The sequence below is a fragment of the Geotrypetes seraphini genome, chromosome 5 (assembly GCF_902459505.1).
Source record: "Geotrypetes seraphini chromosome 5, aGeoSer1.1, whole genome shotgun sequence".
NCBI classification, from domain to species: Eukaryota; Metazoa; Chordata; class Amphibia; order Gymnophiona; family Dermophiidae; genus Geotrypetes; species Geotrypetes seraphini.
The window spans coordinates 264,630,921-264,658,563 of NC_047088.1; the positions used below are offsets into that span (position 1 = coordinate 264,630,921).

Consider the following 27,643-nt stretch of genomic DNA (forward strand, 5'->3'; position numbering starts at 1 on the left):
CCCCCCCCCCCGCAGGACCGCTCGCACCCCCACCCCGAAGGACCGCTCGCATGCACCCCCACCCTGAAGGACCACTCGCACCCCCACAGCCTCCCGACCCCCCCCCATCATGTAGAAGCTCCTACCGGTGTCCTGCTACTTCCCCTCTTGCCCCGCTGACTCCCCGACATGATCGGGGCAAGAGGGAGCTCAAGCCCTCTTGCCCCAGCCAACCTTGGCACCCCCGACACGATCGGGGCAAGAGGGAGTTCAAGCCCTCTTGCCCCCTCCCGACTCCCCAACACGATCAGGGCAAAAGGGAGCCCAAGCCCTCTTGCCCCGCCGACTCCCCAACTCCCCGACAATATCGGGCCAGGAGGGAGCCCAAGTCCTCCTGGCCCTGGCGACCCCCTCCCCCTAGTTGTTCGGGCCAGGAGGGAGCCCAAATACTCCTGGCCACGGCGACCCCCTACCCCCACCCCGCACTACATTACGGGCAGGAGGGATCCCAGGCCCTCCTGCCCTCAACGCAAACCCCCCTCCCCCCAACGACCGCCCCCCCCAAGAACCTCCGACCGCCCCCCCAGCCGACCCACGACCCCCCTGGCCGACCCCCACGACACCCCCACCCCCCTTCCCCGTACCTTTCTGTAGTTGGCCGGACAGACGGGAGCCAAACCCGCCTGTCCGGCAGGCAGCCAACGACGGAATGAGGCTGGATTGGCCCATCCGTCCCAAAGCTCTGCCTACTGGTGGGGCCTAAGGCGCCTGGGCCAATCAGAATAGGCCCGGGAGCCTTAGGTCCCTCCTGGGGGCGGGGCCTGAGGCACATGGTTGGGTTGGGCCAACCAGAGTTTGCAGGAAAGAATTTCAAGATCCGCTGTGGAATTCGATGCTAAGATGGTGGAGTGGAAGGAATCTCTTAATATGATTGCTAGTCCTCCCCCTCTTCCCCTGATTCTGGGTAGAGATATGATTTTAAACCCTGGCGGAAGGCATTATGATATCGTTGTCTGAAACAGGACAAAGTCTGGGTTGGTCTCCTCCAGCCAGTCTTTAACCAGTTGTACCTTGTTTCTTATGGAGCGAATGTTAAGATAACATCCAAAGAGGTTGTGAAGGTTTGGAGAGTTGGAAGTGGTGGAGTAATTGAGGTTCCTCAATGTCCTTTGTGTTTTTTTTCATGGGGTCTGCTAGGTTTATGTGAAGGGGGGACGACCGGGATCTGAAAGGGACCCTTTTGGAAGAATCATGTAGGATTCGATTTGCTGCCCTGGGGGGTTCAGAGTTGGAAGAGCGAGTCCTTATTAGGATTGGAAAGATTATACCAAACTAAATTATACGTTCTGGTGGAATTCTGTCTGTCATATTTATAAAATGGAAAAAATAATAGCGTTACAACAAGGGAATCTTCTTAATTTCAAGAAAATTTGGCAACCATTGACTAATTATTCTAATGATTAGATTTCTTAGCACATTGATAAAAATTATATATGAATGGGGTGGGATTTGATTAACTATTGGAAACATGTTATATAAAAAGGGAGAGGGACTTATATTTTTATAATAATGTATAATCTTTATCATATTATATTTTAAAAGCTATGATTTATTAATGATAGTATACTAGATATGTAATAATTAATTATATTTACTATGATTCAGATGTTGTAAGAATGGAAAATCTATAAATAAAAATTTAAAAAAAAAAAAAAAGGATTGGAATGGAAATAGAGTATAGTGCATCAACCCAGTTGTTGGACCAGGACCAGTGAATCATAAGGCAGAGTTCGTCTCCCACGCCAACCCGATCTCCTTCCCCTGCAGCGGAAGGTCGGGCTTTCCATTGGGGCAGCTCCTGGTAGCAGTGGAGCTGCCCTGAAGAGGTGGGTTCAAAAGCTTGGAGCCGCAGGGGGCGTCGGGAGGCGGAGTTCATCTCCCACGCCAACCCGATCTCCTTCCCCTGCAGCGGAAGGTCGGGCTTTCCGTTGGGGCAGCTCCCGGTAGCAGTGGAGCTGCCCTGAAGAGGTGGGTTCAAAATGTTTGGAGTCGCAGGGGGCGTCGGGAGGCGGAGTTCGTCTCCCACGCTGACCCGATCTCCTTCCCCTGCAGTGGAAGGTCGGGCTTTCCGTTGGGGCAGATCCCGGTAGCAGTGGAGATGCCCTGAAGAGGTGGGACTTCTCTTTTAAAGGCAAACATAGGAGGATCGACTAACTGCCTATGCAAATGTAGTATATGCCAAAACTTTTTAACAGAGGAAATCATTATTTTTGACACCTCTGAATATGGCATTACAAATACCAAGTTTTCCGTGGTCTGATTATCTGTTTTCTTTTGTAGCAACAAAGATCTCTGAGCATAATGTGCTCGAAGGTAAGCCTGGCGGATAGATCTTTTAGGATAACCTCTTGCCTCAAAATAATGTTCAAAATCACTGGCCACTGTCTTAAAATCTTTTTTATTGAGATACAGTGACCAGAACTGAATGCAATATTCAAGGTGAGATTGCATTATGGAGCGATACGGAATCCCCATGTTATCCTCTACAAGCCGCTTCCAGAGACTTAGCATTGAGCCAACTGGTATCAACCTCTTACAACTTACATGCACTTTAGAAAACTTCCAAAAACCCACCTTTTCTCTAAACTTGGCATTCCTTCCTAGGATTCTGTCGAATGCATCCTGTTGTTAATTGTTTTGTCAAGTTATGTTGTACCTCACTGAAATCGATCAGGTCAACCCCTTTTGTAAACCTCTATTGTAAATTCCCATTGTTAATTGCTTTGCTAAGTTATGTTAAAGCTCACTGATAATGGTCGATTTTATCTCTTTTGTAAACCGCATAGAACTGAAAGGCTTTTGCAATATATAAATTTTTAAAAAATTGTTATTTATCTTGCCTTTTCTAATAATTCCTGGCATCTTGTTTGCTTTTTTGGCCACCACCATACATTGGACAAGTTTCAGTGTATTGTTTACAATGAACCCTAGATCTCTTTCTTGGGCACTGACCCCTAAGGTGGACCCTAGCATCTGGTAACTGTGATTTGGGTTATTCTTCCCAATGTGCATCACTTTGTATCTGTCCACATTAAATTTTCTCTGCCATTTGAATGCCCAGCCTTCCATTTTTCTAAGGTCTGCCTGCAATTTTTCACAGTCCACTTGTGTTTTAACAACTTTGAACAGTCTGCAAATGTAATCATCTCATTCGTCATTCCAATTGCTATTGTAAAGTTAGCAAAATCATTGTCAGTTATATGAACAACCCAAACCAAAGTACATACCAAGAGGATCACAGATTTCTTCATCTGGGTCCTGGAGTCCTGTGATACTCTGCTCCACCCCCAGCTCATAGTCTAGAGAACAGTTCCCACTGTTTATCAGCACCAGATTACAGGTCTGCAAGGTGCCAACCAGAATATTCCCCAAATGAAGATAGTCCTGTTCAGCCTGGAAACACAAGCAAAAGATAGATGAGAATAGTGTTGGACATATCCACACCACACCAGATGCTCACAGAAGCTGCACTTCAGTAACTAGAAGGGTATTTCTTGGGAGGGGTATTCAGTAGGTAGTGGCTGCAAGGGAGGAAATGAGGCGATTTGACTGTGACCAGGGCTGACTGGGACAACAAGGCCCCTGTTAATTATCATATGGGACATCTCCCAGTACCTTCAAAATGTGCAGTGCTCGACAATAAGGTACAAAAGGAGCACTTTCCAGGTAGCAAGTCCCAGAGGAGGAATTAAGGTGATTTGGCTGTGCTTTGGCCTAGCTGGGAAACCAAGACCCTGCTGATGTCATCAGAGACTGTGTCTGAATTCAAGAAAGCGTGGGATAGGCACATGGGACCTCTTAGAGTGAGGAAGAGATAATGGTTACTTGCCACCCAAGCAGCGAAACTAGACCACCACCTCTCCAACCTGCTGATCACAACACCCGACTACAAAACCTTCAGGAAAGAATTAAAAACCATGTTATTCAGGAAATTCATCAAATCTAGCAAATGATCTAACTGACCTTTTCAATCTATCCCCAGATCCTAACGCCTCATCTAATAATCTATCTCGTAATTTTACTGGGTATGTCCAGATCACCTCTTTTGATAGGCTATCCAGGAGGTGGGCTACAGATATAGAACAAAAGGGGGCAAGTCAGGTGACTAGTCCTCCTTTCTGCTTCTGCTTCTGCCCACCCAGCTTCTGTTTGATACAGCCCAAGATGGAAAAGAGCTTGGAGAGAATGGACTGTTGCATTTTGGGAGAAGCAGGCCCCTGAGCTAGTAAGCTTGATCCTAGAGGAGTTGTACTGTAAGGGGCACAATACAACTCAGGATGGGGAGAACAGCACTGCCTGAGGGGTTGGGAAGAAGCACAACAGGAAGGGTATGCTAACTACGGCATTAGCCTGGTGAGCTCTGGACAACAGGCTGAGTGTTGGGAACAGGAATGGATACTACATACTGTGACTGGCTCAGGTCATGATTTTTAATCTATGTAAATGAAATAAAGCTGTGACCTGTATGCCAGAAATGTATGTGTGTGTATCTTCTTTGTCATACATACATTTCAGGCGAGGATAAAAACTACTTGTTCTACAAATTCCTAGTAGACCACTAAACTCTGTGCTCTCCTGTGTGTCTCCCACACTCCTCAAGATGATAGAAAAAGCTCTAGGCACAGACTCATTCAACTCTTACCACTGGTCCCTCTCACTTGTCTCGTCTCCTTCTTTTGGGTCCCTGTAGCTGTACCGATATTTGAAAGCTGTTTTTCTACTCGAGTTCTTCTTGTATTACCTTACCATAATTGTATTTGACTCTGACCTTCTCGTGATCCTTTTTGATTTGTACTTGTCTCCTCACCTTTCATGTAGTCTTCTACTTAACTCCTGTTAACTGCATCAAACTTCACAGTGTACTGTGGTATACAAATAAAATTTGATGTTATGTTAGCTCAGGTCAAGGAGGCCAACTAGAAACTGTCCTGAGATGGTACCTAACACTGGTTTGCCTTCCTAGTTAATCTTTTAATTCCTGGAGCTTCTGCTGGAGAAGAGGAACCCATATGCATCTGTGGTGGAGTTGTTCTCTTAGGCCTTTTTGGGAAGCAGCAGCAAAAGTGGAAGTTAGACTCAATGACAAAGATCTGAAGGTTAAATAAGAATTGCTTTGTTACTCTGCAGCTAGGACAACTGCGACCACTCACTGGAAGCAAGCTATTGCTCCTACTAGTGGTTGCTGGAGGAGTATGTTGAGGAAATGAATTCTCCTGGAAAATGTAATATTAGCCAAACTTGAGAAAAACAAGGCTAAGGATAAATATTTATGCAGGGGCATGGAGGTGGGAGGTAAGAGGGTATGTGGGGAATTTAGGATCAGCTATAGCTCTATTAAATGTTTGATTCCTGATGTATGCTGTGCGGGAAGAAGCAGAATAAGCTGAATTATTTGTTAATGTTTAATTTCACTATGGGGGCAGGTTCTATATAGTCCATCTAAAATTAGGTGCCTAACTTAATCGATAGGCTTAATCAGTGCCACTTAACACCTCATGATTAACATTAACTGGACTTAATTGAAAGTTAGGTGCCTAATCTGAAAAATGTGATTCTATAAAATGTAGGCGTCTAGACCAAAGCACGTAGTTAAAAGTGGGCACCAAGAAAATTCTGGCATAAATAGGGTATACCTGAAAGTTGTGAGGCCTAGTGAGGCATGATTCTATACAATAAGAATATAAGCAGTGCCTCTGCTGTGTCAGACCAGAGGTCCATCGCACCCAGCAGTCCGCTCGGCCCATCAGGTCCAGGATCTATATAGTAATCCTCTATCTATACCCTTCTATCCCCTTTTCCTTCAGGAAATTATCTAATCCTTTCTTGAACCCCAATATCGTGTTCTGTTGTATCACACGCTCTGGAAGCGCATTCCAGGTGTCCACCACCCTTTGGGAGAAGAAGAACTTCCTAGCATTGGTTCTGAATCTGTCCCCTCTCAATTTTTCCGAATGCCCTCTCATTCTTGTAGTTTTTGAGAGTTTGAAAAATCTGCCCCTCTCCACTTTTTCCATGCCCTTCATGATCTTGTAAGTCTCTATCATGTCCCCTCTAAGCCTCCGCTTCTCCAGGGAAAAGAGGCCCATTTTCTCTAATCTTTTGGCATATGATAGGCTTTCTATACCCTTTATCAGTCGCGTTGCTCTCCTCTGAACCCTCTTGAGTATTGCCATATCCTTCTTAATGCGCCTGACTTGGTCAGAATCATGCTTAGTAAGTAATGATTTTTTTAGGTAGAATATGTAGAATCTGCCCCTGTATGCACCGATTGCTTTGTACGTTGGAAAATGAATAAAAACTGAACACTGGGGAAAAAAGAGAATTTCTATTTCTTATACTTTTCTCTGACTCATATAATGTCTTCTGAAATTTTACTATGTAAATACTTTACGGAGATCTTGGCAATTTCTAATAATGATGCACTACCTTTATTAAATCTGTATTATTTTTCTATGAAGAAAGATCAAGCGGTTGGTTTAATCAATTGGTTTCTTGAGAATTTGCTTAGACTGGGCTCCTGGAAGATTCCCAGGATATGACTGTAATGAAAGCCCTCTTTTGGTCTCATTGTTGGTATTAAAAGACTGTTATTCTCCCCACTGCTTAAATTGCATTGGCTGTCCCTAAACTTAAAATTCAGCAGCTGAATAGTAGCAGACCTAGAAATTATTCAGGCACCATGAGAACCTGGGTGCCTCCATTTAGACATCCTAAAAGCACGCAGTGGATCCGGATTCCATAACAGATTCCATAACAGAATACTGTATCAGCACACCTAACAATTCTATGCCTGCAGTTACAGCAGGAATGCACATAGCTTACAGTAATTCTGTAAATTAGGTGCATCGCTAGCAGCCCTGCCAAATGTCCCATCCCATCTAAGGATCCTTTGTGCTTAGCCAAGGCTTTCCCTCTCACTCTCTCTCCCCCCCAGCTAAGGATCCTCTGTGCCTATCTCAGTTTTTCTTAATTTCTGAGTTTGTCTGCCTCATGCCTACTTGTAGCTACTTCATGCCCTCACTGTCTTTTCAATGAATTATTTCCTTTTGATGCTCTTAATTCCCCTGGAGTTTCACATCACAGCCTCTTGTTTTAGAACAGTGGTCTCAAACTCACGGCCCGTCAGGTACTATTTTGAGGCCCTCGGTATGTTACCATTCTTCTGGAATGTTGCCTACCTCACGGCTGTAACCTCACACAAACGCTTTCCTGCATCTGTACGCGATTGTGAGGTGGAGTGGAGAGGACAATCGCATACAGATGCAGGAAAGCGCTTGCGTGAGGTTACAGCCGTGAGGCGGGGAACATTCCAGAACGTAAGGTAACCATTGGAGGCAGTGTAGCTTGTGCGTGTATGTGATCTTGTGAACTCTTGTGAAATTTGGCACCTCTCCTGGCGGTGACTGCTTGATGTAAGATGGCGGTTGTGTCCGGTGCTGGAGGAGATGAGAGCTGAAGGCAGTTGTGCACGTGACCACCGGACACTTAGCCCCTAATTCTGCAAAGTGCAACCCAATTGTATGCAGCTGTAGGCATCCTACAACTGTCTAATCAGCCAATCGGGAGGCACGTTTTCTAAAAAAATGCTCCCCAGGCAAGCTAGGCGGTAGCCTTAGGTGAACCTAGGCAGCCCTATGCATCTCCCTAGCAGAGCAGGAGACGCTTACAATGTAGGCTAGCAAAATTCTGGCCTACATGGTAAGTAGACGCGGCCACTATACTTAATCATGGCAAGGGATCTCCCTGCCGTGATTAGTATAGCGGCTGCAGCTACCAGTCTCCCCAATCCCCCCCCCGATGTTTGCGGCAGGAGGGTGTCCAACCCCTCCTGCCGACAGAACCTGCCTCCCCGAAGATCGCCGGCAGGAGGGTACCCAACTCCTCCTGCTGGACCCCCCCCAATGACATGCCCCAACCGCCCTCCCCAGACCCCCCAATGGCTCCCCCCCCGAAGATCACTGGAAGGAGGGTGCCCAACCCCTCCTGCCGGACCCCCCCCAACAAAACCCTCACCCTGGAACCCCCCCTTGGGCTTACCTGCAAGTTGGCCAGACGGGTCTTCGCACCATCCAGCCAGTAGGCCCGCCTCTGTCTAAATGGGGTGGGGCCGCCCCTCTCCTGTCCAACCCACAGGATCTTAGGGCCTGATTGGCTATAGGAGGGTCTTAGGCGCTTGGGCCAATCAGGCCCTAGGATCCCTTGCCGCGATTAAGTATAGCGGCCGCTTCTAAACAAACCCGATTCTGTAACCGGCGTCTGCAACATGGACGTCGGTTACAGAATCAGGTTTACTTTGGCCGGGTTTTCTTCCGATTCTGTATAGGACACCCGAGACGGGCATTCTATACAAAATCCGGACCTTAAGGCACAAGTTTTCCAGGCACAAGTCGGATATTGATTTTCCCACTAGAGGACTACACCAAAATCTTGTGTCTTGCAGTTGATACTTTAGAATCTAAATCACAATTTTGCATGAGGTAAAACTCTTTTATAGTTTATAAATCTTTCCTTAATTGCTTCTGATAATTTGCAGAAAGTGAAAAACTATCTAAACTTCACTTTCTGCATGTTGCACTGCTTTGTATAGCTGAAATTATCAGAAGCAATTAAGGAAAGATTTATAAACTATAACGAGTTTTACCTCAGGCAAAGTTGTCATTTCTTTAATAAGACATTAACTATTTTTCCTGTGGCCCTCTAAGTACCTACAAATCCAAAATGTGGCCCTGCAAAGGCTTTGAGTTGGAGACCACTGTTTTAGAGCAAAAACAATTCCTTACTCTGGACTACATCCTTCAGCTTGGGGGGTGGAATATGATTTTCAGGAGATACTTGGGAGCTTTGGCAGATTCCTAGATTTTTCCCATTTCCCTGGAGGCTACAGAGAGCTTCTTACTTGTTGGCAAGTGCCATGTTCCGTTTCAACCACCCTAGAGAAATGTGGCACAGGAGGAGGGAGTAAATTTATGTTTTCAAAATGATAATAGAAAGAAATTCAAGTGATGTGTATAAGTTCAATGGATGTAATATTGTGTACTTGATGTAAGATGAAACATGAATAAAGAATTGGAAAGAAAACCAGACTCTAGTGACATTTCTCACATAAGCTGAAAGGTGAGAAGATGTGTTGGACACTTTGTTACTTTTTATTTGGGATCCAATGCATCAAAAGCACCGTTTCCAGGAGTCCTTACTGAAATGGTGCCACTGCAGCCTTCACCAATAACCCTGATGGTGTAATGTTTTCTCTTTCTAGACACCAGGTCCTGGTGTTCCTGGACACCCCACACCAATACACTGGGTTTAAGCATGTACTTTATCTGTTCTCGGGGAACAAACGACCATGTCTGGGCCTGAGAAAAAAAAGAGAGACACTGGGTTTCAGAGGAATACTTTGTTGTTGTTGTTGGCAGATTCACACATGTCACACATGCCACATGTCATCAACCTACAAATTGGAATTAATAACATGGTAAATAGAATTTGGCTGCAGATAAGGACTATAAGCTTAACCTACTCAGCCCTTCATTCCTGGTAAATGCCACATACCACAGTGAAGGTTTGGCTTTTCCTTTACTGTCTTACCACAAAGAATTCTTTGTGCTCAACTCAGGTTCTCCTGAATTCTGTTCCAGGCCAATTTTCAGCCAGCTGAGCACAGGTAACCTTGTTAATTAAGTTTATGTCTACAAACAATGTGACTGATCAGTGCTACGTGGGTAACTGACCAAACAAAATTTGACTCCGTGAATGCAGTGGGCATACCTAACTTGGTGGCCCCCCCCCCCACTACCACTCCCTTGCTCCAGTACGGTGGCTCATTGGAGTGGTGGAGCAGCAGTCTGTTCCTGTTCTTGGGCAAGGGACTGGCACAATCGACAGACACACACTGTGGCTCTATGAATGCTCATTGCACCCCCATAGTGCCTGCACCCAAGTCCCGCCCTTGCTACACCACTGCATGAATGCTAAATTTTGCCTGCTGTGCAACAATTAACCAGTTGGCAGCAGAGAAATTTGAATTATGACTAGGGTTACCAGACTTCCGGATTTTCCTGGACATGTCCTCTTTTTAGAGGACTGTACAGATGGCTTTTCAAAACCCAGCACTTTGACGGGTTTTGATTGGGGCTGAGTCTGGCTTGGCCTGAGGAGACAAGGTTTGCATAGGGCTGGAGTTAGGGCAGTGGCGTACCTAGCATATGTGACACCCGGGGCCCATCATTTTTTGGCAACCCCCCCCCCATCTGTACAAAAAACATGATTTTTAGTAACAAGCCACACATCACACATGAGTACCTAGGAAAAGGCAGCATCTTACTTATGCAGTGAGCAGTACAACATCAATACACCCATTGTAAAACTAAACAAGCCAGACTAGTACAGATCAATCCTACACCGTCAGACCTAACAGAAAACCATGTCTTTCGAACACACAGAATACACCTTCGCCTAATAAGGAATATGTCATCACAAACTAACCCCTCCCCCTTTTACAAAACTGTAGTGTGGATTTTAGCCACGGTGGTAACAGCTCTGATGCTCATAGAATTCTGAGCATCAGAGCTGCTACCACCACTGCTGGCGCTAAAACACACTCCACAGTTTTGTAAATGGGGGAATAAAACAGAAATACATAGTCAAAGGTTAAATTGAACCAGCAAGAAGCTGGACTCTGCATAAAATGCAACACCACAGAAACAGTGACATATGTCTCCTAAAGCAATAAATAAATACTGCTTTCCTCATCTTCTTGTTACTGTCTTCCTTCCATCCACTGTCTGCCATCTCTCTGCCCCTCCCTATATGGCATCTTCTCTCCTTCTAAGCCTCTTCCAGAAACTGTATGCCTCCCCCTTCCATCTCTCCTCCAGACCACTCCCTTTGGTCTGGCATCCATCATCTTCCCTCTGTTCCCTCATGGTCTGGCATCTTTCTCCTTTCATCTCTCTTTCCCTCCCCCCTGTGGTTTTTAGCATCTCTCTCTTCTCATTTCCTCCGCTCAGATCTGATATCTCTGTCTCCTTCCCCATTCTCTGGCATCTCTCTCTCCTCTCTCTCTTCCCTTTCCTTCTCTGGTCTTCCTTCTTTATTTTCTGCCTCCGTCTAAATTAAATTCTTTCTTACTATGCAGTCCTCAGTTTCCCTCTTTTCACTATGTCTACCCACAGCATGCCACAACTTTCCTTCACCCCTCCACTATCTCACTAACTCTATCTTCTTCCCCCATCCAGCATATGTCCTTTTTCTTTATTCTTCTTTCCATCCAGTATGTGCTCTCTTTCTTCACTTCCATTCAGCATTTGCTCTCCCTTCTCCCCACTTCCATCATCTAGCCTCTTCTTTCTCCCCACTTCCATCATCTGCCCCCTTCTCTAAATCTCTCCATCCACCACAGGCCCATCTTTCTCTCTTCCTCACCTTTCCAATTTTGGCAACAAGATCTGCAACGCCCCCCCCCCCTCCCTCTCCGGACAACAGGCCCGGTCCAACAAACCTCCCTGCCCTGTGGCCGGCGATGTCTAAACTGCCTTCTTACAGCAGCAGGAGCGTTGTAGTTGCATATGGCTGCCAGAAAGGTCGTTTCTGATGCAACTTCCGGTTGTGCCAGAGATGACTTTTACGGCAGCCACACGCAGCTTCAACGCTCTAGCTCAGGGGTGCCCACACTTTTTGGGCTTGCGAGCTACTTTTAAAATGACCAAGTCAAAATGATCTACCAACAATAAAATTTTGGAAGGGATGGGAGGGGGAGGGTTTTTTATTTATATATTTATGCTGATGTTTGATTAGATTTTCAAGTGATTTGTATGATCTAATTGATATTTTATTGTACACTTGATGTAAGAAATGAAAATGAATAAAGATTTGGAAAAAAACAAACAAACACAAAGCACACTGTACGCTGAGAAAATGTTAATTATGTACAATTAAATTATTGTAAGAATGAAAAATTTATAAATTAAAAAAAAAAAAAAAAAATTATCATTCCTATTCTGGGTTTTTTTCAAAGAGGTCAAGGCAGATGACTCTATGCACTGTCACCTCAGTAACAACCATACAAAAATAGACAAATATACCCCCTCTCTTTTTACTAAACCATAATAGCAGTTTTTAGTGCAGGGAGCTGCGCTGAATGCCCAGGGCTGCTCTTGACGCTCATAGGCTCCCTGCGCTATAAACCGCTATTGTGGTTTAGTAAAAGGGGGCCATAGTGCAAAATATAGACAGCAGATATAAATTCAGACACATTTTGATCACTAAATTTAAAATAAAATAATTGGTGGCTTGGAGCACGCACGATATGGCAGCTTAACCGCAGAGCTCCTGAGTCCCAGGCAACAACTGAATAAAATAAAACTATTTATTTACTTGTCCGACTTAAAAATAATAAAAATCAACGGCGGAAATGGCAGCGATAAGGCAAGGAAAAAATGAAAAACCTTGTACTTCGGGAGTGTCGGCAAAAAGGTCAAAGGTAACCCCTGTATTGCCGTCCAGCGTACCAATCCCGCTGGAAGCAGATGAAATTAATGAAAAAGCTGACATCATGGCAGAATTATTTAAAATCAAAATAATGCTGACTGATAATGCCAACAAATTATCAGAAGTGAAGGAAGAGTTGATTAACCTGAAACAAGAAATCCAAACTGACAGACAAAGAATGTCTGTGATGGAGGAAAGAATCTGTCAGTTGGAAACTTTCACACAAAAGTGTGAAGAGGAAAAGAAAAATGTAACAGCCTTAAAAAATCAACTAATTGATATGGAGAATCGAGGAAAAAGAAAGAATATTAGAATCCTTGGCTTAGCTGAAAATATTGAAGGAGAAAACCCTATACAGTTCTTGGAAAATCTTTTGCCTAAACTGCTGCAGCTGAATTCTAAATGGCCGTTGGAGATAGAACGTGCCCACAGAATCCCCACAAGAAAACAAACAAACCAGACAGCTCCTAGACCTCTGATCTTCAAAGTATTAAGATACCAACAAGCATTTGAGATCTTAAAAGTGGCAAAAGCAAATAAAAACCTAAACTATAAAGGATCTAAACTGATTTTTGTTCCTGACTTTGCTAAAGATACTGCAAATATAAGGAAACAATTCCTTACATTCAGACAACAATTAAAAGAAAAGGGCTACATGTATGGTCTTTACTATCCGTCTACAATGAGAATTTCTACAGGAAATAAATCTATGTATTTTCAAGATCCTGCTAAACTGAAAGAATTTTTGACACAAGAAGAACCAATGTCTACATAATAAAGCAGAATAAAGCAAATTTATCTAATGAAAATAGATGGAAATAAAGAAAGAAAAAAGAAGAGGAACTAATGTCTACATATAATCAGAATAAAATGGAAGTTTCATCTGAAGAAAGGATATAGAAAATGCAAGATAAAATAAGAATGACAATTTTTGATTCAAATTTTATTACAATATATTGAATTTTATGACTTAAATTAATTTTTGATTTTATTCCATCCATTTAAAAAAAAATATATATATATTTTATAATTTTTGATTCAATTATTATTAATATATTGGATGTTATGATAAATTTACATTATAATTGAATTGAATACTATTATAGAATTATTGCATATATATTTAATACTGATATTAATTGGAAAAAAAAAAAAAAATTATTTTAGATTTGATTAAATGAGTGTGGAAATTATTATAACATAGATATTTAATTCCTATACATATTAGGTTATTATAAATGATGATGTTTAAAAATGTTATTATTACAATATGATATATGGAATTAGAATTATATTTTACATATATTAAATTTATTGTAGGGAGAATATATTATTTTTATCTAAGAATTGAAAATATTAAGATGATTTATCCAATTATAATTTATATGAATTACTACATCTATATTTAATTCTGCTAATATTAATGGAAAAATTTTTTTGGATTCGGTTAAATGAATGGGAAATTATTATAACATAGGTATTAATTATAAAATCTTTTTGATATAAATATTTATCTATACATATTACGATACTATAAATGATGATTTTCAAATATATAAAATGATTTACTAAAATATTTATTATTATATATATTATATATATAGGAATAGATATATCTAATTTGAATATATGAAATTAGAACTATATATGAAATATATTTAATTTATTGAAGGGGTAATATATTATTTATATCTAAGACTTGAAAAGATTAATATGATTTATCAAATTAAATTTGATATGAACTATAATATACAAGGGGATTTAATGAAGGTTTAAATGAATAATAAGGTGGATAAAGAAATATGAAATGTATTGAATTAGAGAATATTTTTATGAATGATTAGTTGCCTGGGGGAGGGGATTTAGGTTTTGCATGACCAATGTGTGTTCCAGGACAAACATTGATAGTGGGAGGGTCGGGAGGGAAAATAGAGGGTGGGAATGGGAATCAATATATATTAATTGTGCTGAGATCTAATCATGTATATTATCATAGAATATTGGTTAAAATTTAATGATAAATAAGATGGATATAAAAATTTATTCTATGAATGTCAATGGTTTAAATCATCCTATTAAGAAAAAGAAAATATTATCGTTCCTTAAAAATCAAAATGCGGATATCTACTTCATACAAGAGACCCATCTTTCTGAAACTGAATCTAAAAAATTATCTGGGGGTTGGATTTCTAAATGTTTATTTGCACCGGCTTTAAAGAAAAAAGCTGGAGTGGCTATTCTGATAAACAAAAAATGCAATGCGAATTTCAAATTAATAAATTATGACCCCTTAGGTAGATGGGTGCATGTCGAAATGGATCTGGGAAATACAACCATGAATTTATTCAATTTATATGCTCCTAATACGAATCAAATGGAGTTTTTCAAACAAATTCAACAATTACTTTTACCACTGGCTACATCTAATTTAATAGTAGCAGGAGATTTCAATGCTGTAATGGATCCAATTTTGGATAAAAAACCAAGTAGAATTATGAAATCATTAGGCTTAGATAATTTGATTCAATCTTGTGATTTAGTAGATATATGGCGTATTCTTCATTTTAATGATCAGGAATTTTCTTTTTGTTCTCAGGTCCACAAATCCTTTTCACGAATTGATTATATATTTGTTTCTAATAACCTAGCGCAGCGTGTGATAAAAGCAGTTATAGATCCTATTATAATTTCGGATCATGCTGGTGTGTGGATTAATCTTCAAAATTATGATATTGAACATTTAAATTCAATTTGGAGATTTAATAATACTTTTTTAGCGGATTCAAATTTTCTCGAAGAATTTAAATTAAAAATACAAGAATTTTTTCAAATTAATGATTCAGATAATATTAATGCTGAGATTTTATGGGACGCTTTTAAAGCAACAATGAGAGGGAATATTATTTCATACTCAGCATATATTAATAAACAACATAAAAAACAATTTCTTGAATTAGGAAAACAAATTAAATTATTAGAAAATAAATTAATTGAAAAATGGGAAAATAAAACATTACAAGATTTATTAAAATTAAAAGTTAAATATAATGAGATTTCTTCTCAATTTGTGAGAAAAGATTTATTTAATAGACAAGTTCAATTTTACGGAAATTCAAATAAAGCTGGAAAATTATTGGCAAATTTCCTTAAAGCAAAAAAAAGAAAATCCAAGATTATTGCAATTAAAGATATACAAGGTAATACACACACTAACAATAAAGACATTTTAAGACAATTTCTTGATTTTTATAAAGATTTATATTCTTCTGAATCTTATGAAAATAAAGAACAAGATGGACAAAAATTTTTAAATTCATTTATTGGACCAAATGTTCCAGATCATATAAAAAGAAGTTTAGAAGAACCTATATCTTTAAAAGAAATAGAATCAGCATTGAAGTCTCTTAGAGTTGGATCCGCTCCGGGTGGTGATGGTTATACGGTTGAATTTTATAAATCATTTCAAAACATTATTTTACCATATCTATTAAAATTGTATCAATATCAAATGAATAATGGAAATATATCAGGTACTATGGCTGATTCATTAATTATTGTCTTACCAAAACCAAACAAAGATCCTACCTTGGTTTCAAATTACAGGCCTATTTCCTTATTAAATGTAGATGGTAAATTAATTTCTAAAGTACTAGCAATAAGATTGGCAAAAGCTCTTCCTTTCATTATTGATGTACATCAAACAGGATTTATTGCTAAAAGACACTCATCACATAACACCAGATTAGCATTTCACTCTTTAAATTTAGCAAAAAATACGAATGATCCAACTTTTATGCTATCTTTGGATGCAGAAAAAGCATTTGATAGAGTAGAATGGAAATTTATGTATCAATCTCTAGAATGGTTTGGAATAGGACCCGGTTTTATTAAAATGATTCAGACATTGTATAGCTCTCCTGGTGCAAGATTATATATAAATAACAATTTATCAGATAAATTTAATTTGCAAAGGGGAGTTAGACAAGGATGTCCTTTGTCTCCCTTACTTTTTGATATTGTTCTAGAACCCTTGTTAATTGCAATTAATCAAACTAAGGAGATAAGGGGAATCCCATTTTCTTACTGGGAATATAAACTTTCTGCATATGCAGATGATATCTTATTATATTTGAGAGAACCGGGGATTACTATTCCAAATTTACTTAATCTTCTAGAGGAATTTGGAAAATTCTCTGGATATAAAATTAATTGGAGTAAATCAGAAATTCTTCCAATTAATGTTCACTGCACCAAAGGATTATTTGATTCATATTCATTTATTTGGAAAGAGGAAGGATTAAAATATTTAGGAATTATGATCAAAAATACAATTGATGATACAGTCAAAGAAAATGAAAAACTTTTATTGAAAAAAATTACAGAAATGTGTGAACAATGGAATCCTTTACATCTTTCATGGTGGGGAAGAATTCAAACAATTAAAATGATGATATTGCCTGTAGTTTGTTATCAAATGAGTATGATACCAATATTTTTTCAGGGGTCCTTTTATAAAAAATTAAACAATATTATTACAAAATTTGTTTGGTTTGGGAAAAGACCCAGAATTGCTTTAGTATCTTTACAAAGACCAATTATGGAGGGAGGGGTAAATTTTCCAAATTTTTATAGGTACCATCAAGCCTATATTCTAAGACAGGGTATGTATTGGATCCTCCCAGATCTCATGGAGAATGTACCAGATTGGCTATATTTAGAATGGCGGCTCCTGTTCCCATTACATTTAGATCATTTAATTAGTATAACAATGCCCAGAAGATACAAAGAAAACAGAATATTATTAGACACTTGGAAAACATTAAGATATATAAATAACCTATCACCAGATCCAATTTGTAAATCACTAAATCAATCTATTTGGGTAAACTCCAGGATCAAAATTGGCGGATTTAAGATCGTCTGGAAACAATGGATAAGTGCAGGTATACGAACATTAAATGATGTCATTTCAGAAGGTTCACCGCTTAGTTTTTCACAATTGCAAAATAAATTTGGCTTAAATAAATCACAATATTTTAAATGGATGCAATTGAAGCAGGCCATTCAGGTAGGGTTCCCTGAATGGAAAAATCTTAATACTCAATATAGTCTGCAGGTTTTATGTTTCCAGGCGGATTTCTTGGGTCACCAAGCCGCAAAATGGTACAAATTGATATATGGATTTTTAAATAAAAAAAAGAAAACTGGTCTTAGGGATATTTGGAGTATTGAGATTGGACAGACAATTTCTGCGTCTCAATGGCCACGATTTTGGTCCTGGAGATTAAGATCTACAAAGTCAGCATCTATGAGTCAAACATGGATGTTTTTATTACATAGAGTGTTATGGACCCCTACGCGCTTGCAAAAGATAGATAATACTAGATCTAATAGATGCTGGCATTGTAAAATAGAAATAGGGACGTTAGATCATCTAATTTTTTTTTGTCCCTGTGTAAATGCCTTTTGGAATATGATTTGGCCCCAAATTAACAAATTACTAGAAAATCATGTAGGACTCTCATATGACACTGTATTATTTGGAACTGCAATGAGAACTCAGAGTCCGATCTCAGTAAACAATAATAAACTACTATTAATATTGACAGGAGTCGCCATGCAACAAATAACTCAGAATTGGAAAGACTATACCAAATTAAATTATACATTCTGGTGGAACTCTGTCTGTCATATATACAAAATGGAAAAAGTAATAGCATTACAACACGGGAACATTCATAATTTCAATAAAATTTGGCAACCATTGACTAATTATTCTAATGATTAGATTTCTTAGCACAATTATAATACTTATATAGAAAAGGGGAGGGACATGTATAATTTTTAGAATCATTAATTGGAAAAAGGGGAGGGATGTATAACTTTTGATTATATATAATATATACTATTTATAAATTAAGTTGTATTAATGATAGATACAATGATATATAGTAATTAATTATATCACTTGAATTTCAAACATTATAAAAATTGAAAAATTCAATAAATAAAATTTAAAAAAAAAATAAAATAAAATAATTTTTCCTACCTTGTCTGATGATTTCATGAGTGTCTGGTTGCACTTTCTTCTTCTGACTGTGCATCCAATCTTTCTTCCTTTCTTTCAGCCTGCATGCTTCCTCGCCTCCAGACCTCATTCCCTCCCCAACTTTTTCTTCCTCTCTCCCTGCCTCCCTTTCTTTTTTCTCTCTTCATGCCCCCTTTCTTTTTTTCTGTTTCCCTTCTGTCTCCCTGCCCTCCACCAAGCCACTGCTGTCACCATCGGGGAATAGGCTCCCAAAGCCACCGCCACGGCTGCCCCAAGCTCTCTCTGCTTCCCTGCGTCTGGCCGACCAGCATTCCTTTCCCCGATGTCAATTCTGCCGTCGGAGAGGAAGTTCCGCCCAGTCAGGCAGTGATTGGCTGGCCCAAACTTCCTCTCCGACGGCAGAATTGACGTCGGGGAGAGGAAGGCTGATCGGCCCGGTAGATCACCAAGGCAAAGTGAGTCTATCACGGAGCCCGGGATGGGCTCCGCAATTGACTCACTTTGCCTTGGCGATCGACCATTTTCCGGACCTGGCTGGCTGTGCACCCCCCCTAAGGCTGCACCCGGGGTGCCACTGAGTTAGGGAGTGGGACCACATGTCCTCTTTTTCCAGATGCAAAATCTGGTAACCCTAACTATGAAGTTTTCTTAGGCTTTCATGGCTGGCGACATGACTGCTGCAGTTGTCCAGGTTTCGGTGAGACATGGACAACTGCAATAATCTTGAACTATGAAGGTTTGCCCAGCTGACTTCATTTCAGTTTTCACCTCTGTGCATGCCTCCTTCTCCACAGAACATTCTAAATGAGCTCTGCACCCTGTGTTGTCCTTTATAAGCAAGATGCAGCATGGGAAGGAACGGGACAAGGCCAGCATGCAGTTTGAGAGGCTACACAGTTACTTATGCTTGTCCTACCAGTGCTCTGCCTATCAGCTGGTACTAAAGAAAGCAGGAGCCAGAGGACCTGGAATGGAGGACTGTGGGGAGTGCTTGCTTTCTGGGGAGAGCATTCTTTACCAGTGTTTGGATTGCCAATTTTAAGGTCTCACCTGCTACCAGTGTCCCTTAAAAAACCCTGTCGCTCAGTTTGCAACCTTAACACCACCATCGACCCTGCTCCACTTCCTGAGAAAAGGCAGCAAGATAGTGTTCCAGACTATTCCCCCACAAATGAAAAGCCACATGTATAAAGTTCTCAGAATATAGGTATTCCTGCCATCTTCTGGCTGCCCTGTGACGCATGCGCAGTACTGTGCTGTTTGTAGGAGGCTTGAACTCACCACGGTGTCACTGGGCTGGATGATTCCTGTGGCAGGATTGACTGACAGCACCTCCCGGTCGCAATGTTGGATCTTCCACTCAAAGTGCAAAGGCACTCGAGAGCAGTTCTTCACTGTGTAAGAGCGTTCAGTGACATTCCCCACACAAGTAGGTTTAAAGAGCAGTCTCCTTTCATTTCCAAGGAATAGTTGTGGCTCTTCAACCCGACTCAGCAAGAGAATCACCTGCAGGAGCCAAAAAAGAGAAGCACAATGTTACCTATAACTTTCCAGAGCTCAAAAATGGCCTTGCTTAGCTCCTCAGCTCCATCCATTAAAACAAAACATTAACTTTTGTGATTTAATTTTCAGCTAAAATATAGTCCTAATGAAGATATAATTTATAAAGTGGTTTATGAGGGTAAAAACATTTTACCTACATTAATTGGCTGTCTGAAATAATTCAGCTTAAAGTCTATTTAATATTTGTAAACATGCCTGCTATTAACTGCCTTGAGAGGAAGCATTCCCAGGGAAGTGTGTCATATACTGACAGATTGAAAAAGCTGGGGCTTTTCTCCCTGGAAAAGCGGAGACTTAGAGGAGACATGATAGAAACCTTCAAGATCATGAAGGGCATAGAAAAAGTAGACAGGGACAGATTTTTCAAATTATGGGGAACCACAAGTACAAGGGGGCACTCAGAGAAATTGAAAGGGGGAAGGTTTAGAACAAACGCCAGGAAATTCTTTTTAACACAGAGGGTGGTGGATACATGGAACGCGCTATCGGAGGATGTGATAAGCAGGAGCACGCTACAGGGCTTCAAAGAAGCTTTGGATAGGTACTTGGAGGACAAAGGGATTGAGGGGTACAGATAAGAGTAGAGGTAGATTATAGGGACAGGATTAGAGGTAAGTTATAAAATTAGTCAGGGACCACTGTTCAGGCAATAGGCCTGATGGGCCGCCGCGGGAGCGGACCGCTGGGCAAGATGGACCTCTGGTCTGCCTCAGCGGAGGCAACTCTTATGTTCTTATGGAAGGGAATCCAGTATATAGATTGCAAAAGTAGGTGCAAATGTCCCCAGAGCAGAAAGTACATGCAGCACCCCCAGTAGGGCAAAGAGAAGAGCGATGATGAGTGTCCAAAGGAGCATCCTCCTTCAAAGATGCCAACTGGATAGACAGGGCGTCTCCTGATAATTGCATAGTCACTGCCAGTAACCCTTTGAGCTGCACAGGAGCAGCAGTGCATGGTGTCTCCAGGCTGAGCAGTAGCAGATGGGGCTGCCTGTCACTCCTGCCTCTTCTGATAGATTTGAGTTTGCACAGTCTCACTCTTTGAAAACTGGTGAATAAAAAGAACCGTCACATTTTGTTCCAGTGCAGTTAGTTTGAAAATGGCACCCCATATCAGTCACTTCTCCTGACATAGTACTTTTCATAGTCTCGCATTAAAGATCTTGCAGTGTGGCACCATGGAAAAGGTGTCATTCTGTGACCGTCACATTACAACCTACTGCTCTCAGTTTTACTGCTAATGAAGGAACAAGGATGTATCCCAGAATTCTTTGGAACAGAAACTAGCAGGAGACAGGCAGTTTTTAATCTCCATTCATATCCTATCCTTCTGCACACCAACACCACATACATAGGAGGTAATTTTATAAAACAATTTTTTAAGCATAAAAGAAAAATTTAGTCTTACCTACTAATTTTCTTTCACTGAATCATTCCAGACCGATCCAAAATGAATGGATAATGCCCCTCAACCAGCAGATGGAGACAGAGAACAGAGACCTGTGAGCCCTGCCCTGTATATAGGACACTATGCAGTCACTTTCTTCAGTATCTCTGGAAGAAAATTAAATGAAGGAAACAACATTCCTAGACAACCATAGGAAAGGGGGAAGCCAGGGCTCATCTGAGAAATCCTAACTGAGCCCCTGGTAACTCATCCTTCACATAAACACAATTAGAATATCCCTTCTGAAAAATAGAATAAAAAAAACAGTAGGGCAGAACTCTGGACTAGTCTGGTGGGACTCAAAGAAAGAAAATTAACAGGTAATACCAAATTATTCCTTCGTTTTCATTACCAGACCAGACCAGATCCAATGGGATGTAACAAAGTGCACCTTTTAGACTGGGTAAGATTTTGTAATCCCTGTTGTGTCTTCCATGACTATCATGTCCAGTTTATAACACTTAGAAGAGAAATGTAAAGAAGATCATGTTGTGGCCTTACAAATCTCTTCAAGAGACTCTGTCCAAGAAGCCATTGTGCCTCTAGTAAAATGTGCCTTAAAGGCTTTAAGAAGCACTCACCATTAGAGGATTTACACAGATGTTTCTTTTAGCCTGCGTACAGCAATGGCAATAGTAGCTGCTTCATATGTTTTCTTTCCTTCATTACTTTTCTCACCTACCCTACCCTTATGTATAAACCTTAATTGTTAAAAAAATTTTTTTTTTTTTTTTAAATTGTAATTCCATTTTTTCTTTACCCACTTGTTTCAGTTTGTATTAATAATACATAATGATTAGTTTGTATAATTTTGTCTTATTTGTATTTGTATTTGTCACCCTAGTTTTTTTATTGTACATTTCAATTATGTAATACGCATTGAAATATTTGATATTGCGTAAAATCAAAATTTAATAAACTTGAAACTTTATATCCCCAAAAGTATGAATGATCTATTTGATTTTATGAAAATCATTGATCACGTCTCTAAGTAGTGTATTAAGCCCTCCAAACATCCAGGACATGGAGGCGATGGACTCCTCTCCACAATAGTTTCATCAAAAAGACAACATAAGAACATAAGCAATGCCTCTGCTATGTCAGACCTGAGGTCCATCGTGCCTAGTAGTCCGCTCAAGCGGCGGCCCAACAGGTCCAAGACCTGTGCAGTAATCCTCTATCTATACCCCTCTATCAACTTTTCCAGCAGGAAATTGTCCAATCCTTTCTTGAACCCCAGTACCGTACTCTGCCCTATTACGCTCTCTGGAAACGCATTCCAGGTGTCCACCACACGTTGGGTAAAGAAGAACTTCCTAGCATTCGTTTTGAATCTGTCCCCTTTCAACTTTTCTGAATGCCCTCTTGTTCTTTTATTATTCGAAAGTTTGAAGAATCTGTCCCTCTCTACTCTCTCTATGCCCTTCATGATCTTATAAGTCTCTATCATATCCCCTCTAAATCTCCTCTTCTCCAGGGAAAAGAGACCCAGTTTCTCCAATCTCGCAGCGTATGAAAGGTTTTCCATCCCCTTTATCAGACGCGTCGCTCTCCTCTGAACCTTCTCGAGTAACGCCATGTCCTTCTTAAGGTACGGCGACCAATATCGGTCGCAGTACTCCAGATGCGGACGCATCATCGCCCGATACAATGGCAGGATAACTTCTTTCGTTCTGGTTGTAATACCCTTCTTAATTATGCCTAGCATTCTGTTTGCCTTCTTAGCGGCCGCTGCGCACTGTGCCGTTGGCTTCATTGTCATGTCCACCATTACCCCCAAGTCCCTTTCTTGGGTACTCTCATTTAATAACATCCCTCCCATCGTATAGTTGTACCTTGGGTTTCTGTTTCCCACATGTAATACTTTACATTTCTCAACGTTGAACTTCCTGTTCCTGCCTAGACGGGCGGCTGCTGCAGTAAGAGTTCCGGGGCAGGCCGAGGTTAGACATCTCCACTGATGGATACAGCTCCGCGGCTATAACATTTAAAATAATAGCGATCCAAAGGGGGAGGGGAGAAGGTGCGAGGAAGTCTGGAGCTGCAGGGCCGACATTAGAGGGAATAAGAGTTGATGGTGCCGCAGGGTCCCGCGGGGGGGGGGGGGGAGGAAGGAAGGAAGAAGAGGAACCGAAGCATGGCAATTGTGGGGAAGTGCAGAGCTGCAGGAGCTGTTATAGCCGCGGAGCTGTATCCATCAGTGGAGATGTCTAACCTCGGCCTGCCCCGGAACTCTTACTGCAGCAGCCGCCCGTCTAGGCAGGAACAGGAAGTCACTGTTGCAGTAAGAGTTCCGGGGCAGGCCGAGGTTAGACATCTCCACTGATGGATACAGCTCCGCGGCTATAACATTTAAAATAATAGCGATCCAAAGGGGGAGGGGAGAAGGTGCGAGGAAGTCTGGAGCTGCAGGGCCGACATTAGAGGGAGTAAGAGTTGATGGTGCCGCAGGGTCCCGCGGGGGGGGGGAGGAAGGAAGGAAGAAGAGGAACCGAAGCATGGCAATTGTGGGGAAGTGCAATCCCCCCAATGCGTCCCCTTACCTTACCTCCCCTTACCTTTGCGACGCGTGTGTGCGCTGTGAAGAGAAACTTGTGCGCTGCGATGTAATATTTTGTGCGCGAGCGCAGGCCAGCGCAGCTTAGCGGGAACACTGTTCAGAACCCTTGATTGGATTCCGTCCGGACCCGGGAATTTGTTAGTTTTTAATTTTTCTATCTGCCTGAGTACATCTTCAAGGCTCACTTCCATGGATGTTAATTTTTCTTCTTGATTTCCATTGAAGAATTGCTCAAGTTCCGGTATGTTGGATGTGTCTTCATTTGTGAATACAGACAAAAAGAACAAGTTAAGTCTTTCTGCGACTTCTTTCTCCTCCTTCACCACTCCCTTCCTGTCTCCGTCAGTGCCAATACCTGATCAACATGAAAGACTGGCACGACTTTCTACAAAAGAATGATAGAACTATTCAAATGGAAATCTTTGCTTCCATAAATTGCAAGAAAGGTTCAAGATAACACTGGTGTTTTGAGATATGCCTCATTGAACAAATGGCCACCATGATTAATAATAATAATAATAATAATAATAACAGCTTATATACCGCAATACCGTGAAGTTCTATGCGGTTTACAAAGATTAAGCAAAGGTACAAATTGATTGACTTTAAGAGAGGAGGAAGAAAGAGGGTTAATAGGACAGGAAATCAATTTTTGAGAAGAGAGTGATCAATAGAACAAGTTAATCGCTATAGAGGGGAGAGAGAAGAGAGGATCAGTTGTCTAGATACTTTAGGAACAGGTGTGTTTTCAGACGTTTCCTAAATTCCTCATAAGTAGTGGGCGAAAGCAATTGTTGTAGGTCTTTACCTCATGATGCTGTTGGTGCGAGAGAAGATGTTCATGGTGTTTTTTCAGTTTACAACCTTTCACTGGGGGGGGAAACAAAGTTGGAATATGAGCTTATCTTGTGTCTGTTGGCTGAGAAGACGAAAAGGTCAGTTATATATTTAGGGGCAAGTCCGTGTAGTGCTTTGAAGCAGAAGCAGGCAAATTTAAACTTTACGCGCGCCTCCATTGGCAGCCAATGCAGCTGCCAATGGGTAGGGTAGGGTAGGGTAGGGTGTCACGTGGTCAAACTTCCTCAGCCCAAAGATCAGTTTGACCGCTGCATTTTGCATCAATTGTAAACGCTGCATGTTCTTTTGGGAAATTGCTAAATAGACGATGTTACAGTAGTCAAGTAATAATAATAATAATAATAACTTTATTTTGTATACCGCCATACCCAGAGAGTTCTAGGTGGTTCACAGCAATTAAATTAAGATTACAGACATAGAGAAACATTGGAGTTACAGGTTATTGTGGTTGACAGGAGAATGCAAGAATGTACAGTAGTATTTACAGGAAAGTGCGGTCATTGAGTTAAATTGGTTTGGTGGGTACAATAAGAGGGGAAGAAGAAGGTTCTCGTGAGTTGGTCGGAGTTAAAGAAGTGAGAGGGAGTTAGGGGTTCTGTCCATGGAATAGGTGAGTTTTGAGTTTTTTTCTGAAGTCAAGGTAGGTAGGGGCGTCAAGTACAATTTGGGATAGCCATGAGTTTAGTTTGGCTGCCTGGAAGGAGGTTTTGTTAAGGAACCTTTTGAATTGGCATAATTTTAGGAAGGGGAAGGCGAACAAATGAGTTCTGCGAGAGTGTTTATAGTTGTGATTTAGCTTGAAGTGAGGGGTGAGGTAGCTTGGGGATAGACCAAATACAGTTTTGTAGCAGAGGCATGCGAACTTGAAGAGTACTCTGGATTCGAATGGCAGCCAGTGGAGTCTATGGTAGAAAGGGGTGATGTGTTCCCATTTGTTTAAGCCACATATAAGGCGGATGGCAGTGTTCTGAATCAGTTTTAGTCTCCTGGTGTTTTTTTTCATGGAGCCTAGATAGATGATGTTGCAATAATCCAGGATGCTGAGAATGGAGGTTTGTACTAGCAGGCGGAATGAGTTATCGTCAAAGTATTTTTTTATAGTGCGGAGTTTCCAGAGCATCGAGAAGCTTTTCCTGACGGTAAGGTCAGTGTGTTTCTCAAGGGACAGGTGTTTATCTAAGGTGACTCCCTAGTATTTTTAGGGTTTGTTCTAGGGGGAAGTCCGATCCATTCACTTGAATTGAGGTATCTTTGATTTTGTCGTTGGGGATGGCCAGGAAGAATTTAGTTTTGTCAGAGTTTAGTTTTAATCTATAAGATAGCATCCAGTGTTCTATCTGCCTGAGTATGTGAGATAGAGAGTTAAGCACCTCTAGAGTGAGACTGATTAGTGGGATGACTATAGTGATGTCATCTGCGTAAATGAAGAATTTGAGCTTGAGGCTGTGCAGGAGGTTACCTAGGGAGATGAGATAGACGTTGAACAGGGTGAGAGATAGGGGTGAGCCCTGGGGAACCCCACAGGAATTGTCCCAGCTGTGGGAGAAAGAGTCGTTCTTGATTATCTTGTAAGATCTGTTTCTTAGGAACCCATGGAACCAGTTGAGAACCAGGCCGGAGATGCTGATGTGTGTAAGGCAGTCTAGGAGAATGGTGTGGTCGACTAGGTCAAAGGCACTGCTTAGGTCAAGTTGCAAGATCAGGGCGCTGGAACCTTGGCTAAAGAGTGCAGGTGATCAAGTAGAGAGGCTTGATCGTTTCGGTGCTATGGCCAGAACGAAAGCCCGATTGGTTGCCGTGTAAGATGTCAAATTTGTCCAAATATGTGGTGAGTTCTGCATTTACCGCCCCTTCTGTTATTTTGGTGACTAGCGGGATGCTGGCGATAGGTCTAAAGTTAGACGGGAGGTTTGAGGGTTCTTTTGAGTTTTTTATAATTGGAGTGATCAAGATGTGGCCTTAGAAACATAGAAATAGACGTCAGATAAGGGCCACGGCCCATCTAGTCTGCCCACCCTAATGACCCTCCCCTACCTTTCTCTGTAAATAGATCCCACGTGTCTATCCCATTTGGCCTTAAAATCAGGCACGCTGCTGGCCTCAATCACCTGTAGTGGAAGACTGTTCCAGCGATCAACCACTCTTTCAGTGAAAAAGAATTTCCTGGTGTCACCTCGCAGTTTCCCGCCCCTGATTTTCCACGGATGCCCTCTTGTTGTCGTGGGACCCTTGAAAAAGAAGATATCTTCCTCCGCCTCGATGCGGCCCGTAAGATACTTGAACATCTCGATCATGTCTCCCCTCTCTCTGCGCTCCTCGAGCGAGTATAGCTGTAATTTGTCAAGCCGTTCTTCATATGGAAGATCCTTGAGTCCCGAGACCATCCTGGTGGCCATTCTCTGCACTGACTCCAGTCTCAGCACATCCTTGCGATAATGTGGCCTCCAAAATTGCACACAGTATTCCAGGTGGGGCCTCACCATGGATCTATACAATGGCATAATTACTTCCTCCTTACGGCTGACGAAACCCCTTCGTATGCAACCCATTATTTGTCTTGCCTTGGATGAAGCCTGCTCCACTTGATTGGCAGACTTCATGTCCTCACTGACGATTACTCCCAAGTCTCGTTCTGCTACCAT

At 41.4% G+C, this 27,643-nt stretch overlaps 1 protein-coding gene across 3 annotated transcripts in view; it reads right to left on the reverse strand.

The window, feature by feature from the left end:
• Window positions 1–27,643, reverse strand: part of CFAP65 (cilia and flagella associated protein 65) — a 351,728-nt gene that overhangs the window by 155,086 nt on the left and 168,999 nt on the right. For all 3 annotated transcript variants that reach the window (XM_033945108.1, XM_033945107.1, XM_033945109.1), the window contains 3 exons: window positions 19,856–20,080; window positions 9,234–9,392; window positions 3,267–3,432 (listed from right to left, as the gene is read on the reverse strand). In XM_033945108.1, coding sequence (XP_033800999.1) covers window positions 3,267–3,432; window positions 9,234–9,392; window positions 19,856–20,080 — 550 coding nt within the window. The remainder of the gene's footprint in view (window positions 1–3,266; window positions 3,433–9,233; window positions 9,393–19,855; window positions 20,081–27,643) is intronic.